The sequence below is a fragment of the Cyprinodon variegatus genome, unplaced genomic scaffold, assembly GCF_000732505.1.
Source record: "Cyprinodon variegatus isolate N-32 unplaced genomic scaffold, C_variegatus-1.0 Scaffold2, whole genome shotgun sequence".
NCBI classification, from domain to species: Eukaryota; Metazoa; Chordata; class Actinopteri; order Cyprinodontiformes; family Cyprinodontidae; genus Cyprinodon; species Cyprinodon variegatus.
In genome coordinates, this window is record NW_015150455.1 from 42,613 (window position 1) to 45,546 (window position 2,934).

The following is a 2,934-nucleotide window of genomic DNA, read 5'->3' on the forward strand; positions in this document are numbered from 1 at the left end:
TGAATCAATCTGACTGGATGATCTGGTGAACTGGAAAGTGACCTGAGATGACATGATGTGAATTGGAGCTATAGAAATAAACTGAATAGAACTGAATTAATACTTCGAAAAACCTCTGGCATCCACCAATCCCAGATCTGTGAGGAAGAGGAGGATGGGATGACAAAACCATGGAGCACACCAGGCTGGTGCCAGAAAATGACACGACACCAATGATGGTGAGTCATGGAGCCCAGTTCTACCATTCCTCTGAGTGGAACCAGAACCAGAACCAGAACCTCAGCTAACAGCAAAGCGTCGCTCCCACCGCTGATGGTTGGATCTCCTGGACGGTGAGTGGCAGTAAAGCCAGGCAGTCTGTCAGAGCGACGTCCCCGGCTCATGGAGGATTACATTTCCTCCTCCTCTAATCCAGATGACCAATAAGCTGCACCTTTTCTTTTTCATGCATCATATTGTGGAAAACGAAGCTCTCAATTAATTATTTTATAACTCTCAACAGAAGGAGCAAAAGTTTATTTTCCAACATGTTTTTGGGAGAATATTGATGTGCATTAGCTCTGTGAGCCTCCCTCCCTCCCTCCCTCCCTCCCTCCAGCAGCATGTGGAAAGTAACATTTGATTGTTTCCATGTAAAGCTACCAGGGGTGGTAAATGTTGGAGAAACAAAAGCTCCGACTGAGTACTAAATGACTGATTCCAGTCCCGGTCGGGGACATCAATTATTTCTGCAAATGCGCAGGCAGAATGACAAATAGCAGATGAAAATGTGGCAGACAGATGACACACAAGCATGCAGCACTATGACTGATGCTCCAACTTATACTGTGGATGGTCATAATTAGGTGATTTATGCCGGTCGTTGCAGAACCAGCGCCAGTCTTCCACATTCCGCTCCATTTATCTGTCCTGCAACCGTATTAACATCGTTTGACCATTTATCTGCAACAGCCGTCCTTTCTGCAGCCGCACTTTTGATTTAGAGAGAAAAATGTCCCATAGATGTCAAAGTTTTTAGAAATGAAAAACCTTCTGCAGTTACCGGCTCTTCTTAAAATAAAAGGTTCATCAGTTCAATACCTCCAGAAAAAGTGGTGAAAAGAAGAGACTTCTGACGCCCAGAGGGCTGCAGAGCAGCTGGGATTGACAGGGAGCTAACGTCGCACAACCGCCTCACTATATCCAAGCCTCACTGTCCAATGATATCCTTTCATTACTCTCACTCCAGTTAGAAGATTAAAATGGTCCCAGTTGTCAAACCCAGTACCAAACCTGCTCTTTATGAGGTTTACCAATAAAAATGGTGGATAACATGACAGAGATGTTCTGGAAGGCCAGTGTTCAGGTCCTTTCTAAGAGAAGGAATCTGGCTTCAGTTCAGGTCCTCCACATCAATAAAGACATTTTAATCATAAACAAAAAATAAGATACACATTTTTAAGCTGAGTTAGAGAGCAAATATGACTGTCAAAGATATGAGGAGTCTAACTGTAGAGAATATGAGCATCAGAGAGATGGTGTGGGTGCAAACCGACAGCCTGAAGGTTAACAGTTACTGTCCAGAATGTGTGGGGTCTGCAGAGGTACCAGAGGAGCCATTCCCCGACCCCAGAGCTGCACCAACCCTGCATGGCAGGAAGGATTTACGGTAAATGGGCCACATTCAGATCATATACATTTCTTAGATAGATCTGCTAGCATTGCTATCAACAGCTTAGCGACAGAATCATACCTTCCAGCCTGCGCTTGTGTTGGCCTTACGGTTTATAGCCCCACGTTTCAGTAAAAGAAGTTTAGCAAATCCTGCTTTGAACTGTCCATTTTAAAGCTGTCTTCAGTAAAATGCTAAGAGAAAATGAACAGCAAAGTATCAAACTTTGCAGGAATCTTCTGATAGACAAAAATAATCCATGCCTGTAGAGTCTTGGGATCCTTAGGAAGACTGAAAATGTTCCCCTTTCGCCTTTCAGCCTGGAACGCTGCATTTATTGTATGTCAATAGTGAGATTTGCAGAGAAAGGAGGTGCTGATGGGGTTTGAACTTCTCTGTACGTCCATTTCACCCACTGAACTATCACTATTCATCTACGACAATAGAAACTCAGTTTTGCATTCTATGACCCATTTCAGACCCATCGGGATGCTGGTTTATTAAAAATCATTGGTTAAAGTCTTTACTAGAACTTTTCTTTGTTCTTACTCATCCGTTTTCATCCCTTAACAAGAAGAAGATCCTGAAAGAGTGATTAAAACTGATTCCCCTCATCCTGCATCTGTTCCTGTGATGCAGCATCTTCCCAGATAAGCAGCTCTCCTGGTTCTCTGAGGATCACGCTGCCTGGAGACATTTAGTCAGAATGCCTGAAGGCTGCTCAGCTACATTATGCTGGTTAAGATCCTCAGTCATCCAGGTCATAGTCTAGAAACAATCCACTGGACTTTGTTTCCAAGTTTGAAGACGTTTAGAATTCATTTTGAATTGAAAAAACTTCCTGAATGGAACAGAAACGTCTTCAAAATTGGAAACAAAGTCCAGTGGATTGGTTTTAACTTTTTTGGAATACATAGAATACATGTCAGCATTTAGTCACCATAGGAACCAAAGCGCCTGCTGAAGCTGACTGTCAGGTGAGTGGGCTGTCAGTCAGTCAGGAGGAAGGTGAGTGGGAGCATACCTGACCCACGATGCCCCCCAGCAGGGTCCAGAGAGCCTGGCCTTCAGTCCGCAGGGTTCCATTCACAGTCAGCAGCTCCTCCAGAAACTCGCAGAGCTGCAGCGGGACAGAAAACGCAACATGAGGATCACTGCAGCTAGCAGGAGCTCAACAGATCATGTAGTTCAGGTTTTACAAGTACAACTAGAGAACCGAAGGTCACAGAGGGAAATATTGATGAGGTCCTTTATTATTTTCTAGTTTTCCACTAATTGAGTTT

General features: G+C 43.9%; 1 protein-coding gene across 1 annotated transcript in view; it reads right to left on the minus strand.

The window, feature by feature from the left end:
• Positions 1-2,934, minus strand: part of phf14 (PHD finger protein 14) — a 111,857-nt gene that overhangs the window by 38,124 nt on the left and 70,799 nt on the right. The window contains exon 11 of the mRNA XM_015370995.1: positions 2,676-2,771. Coding sequence (XP_015226481.1) covers positions 2,676-2,771 — 96 coding nt within the window. The remainder of the gene's footprint in view (positions 1-2,675; positions 2,772-2,934) is intronic.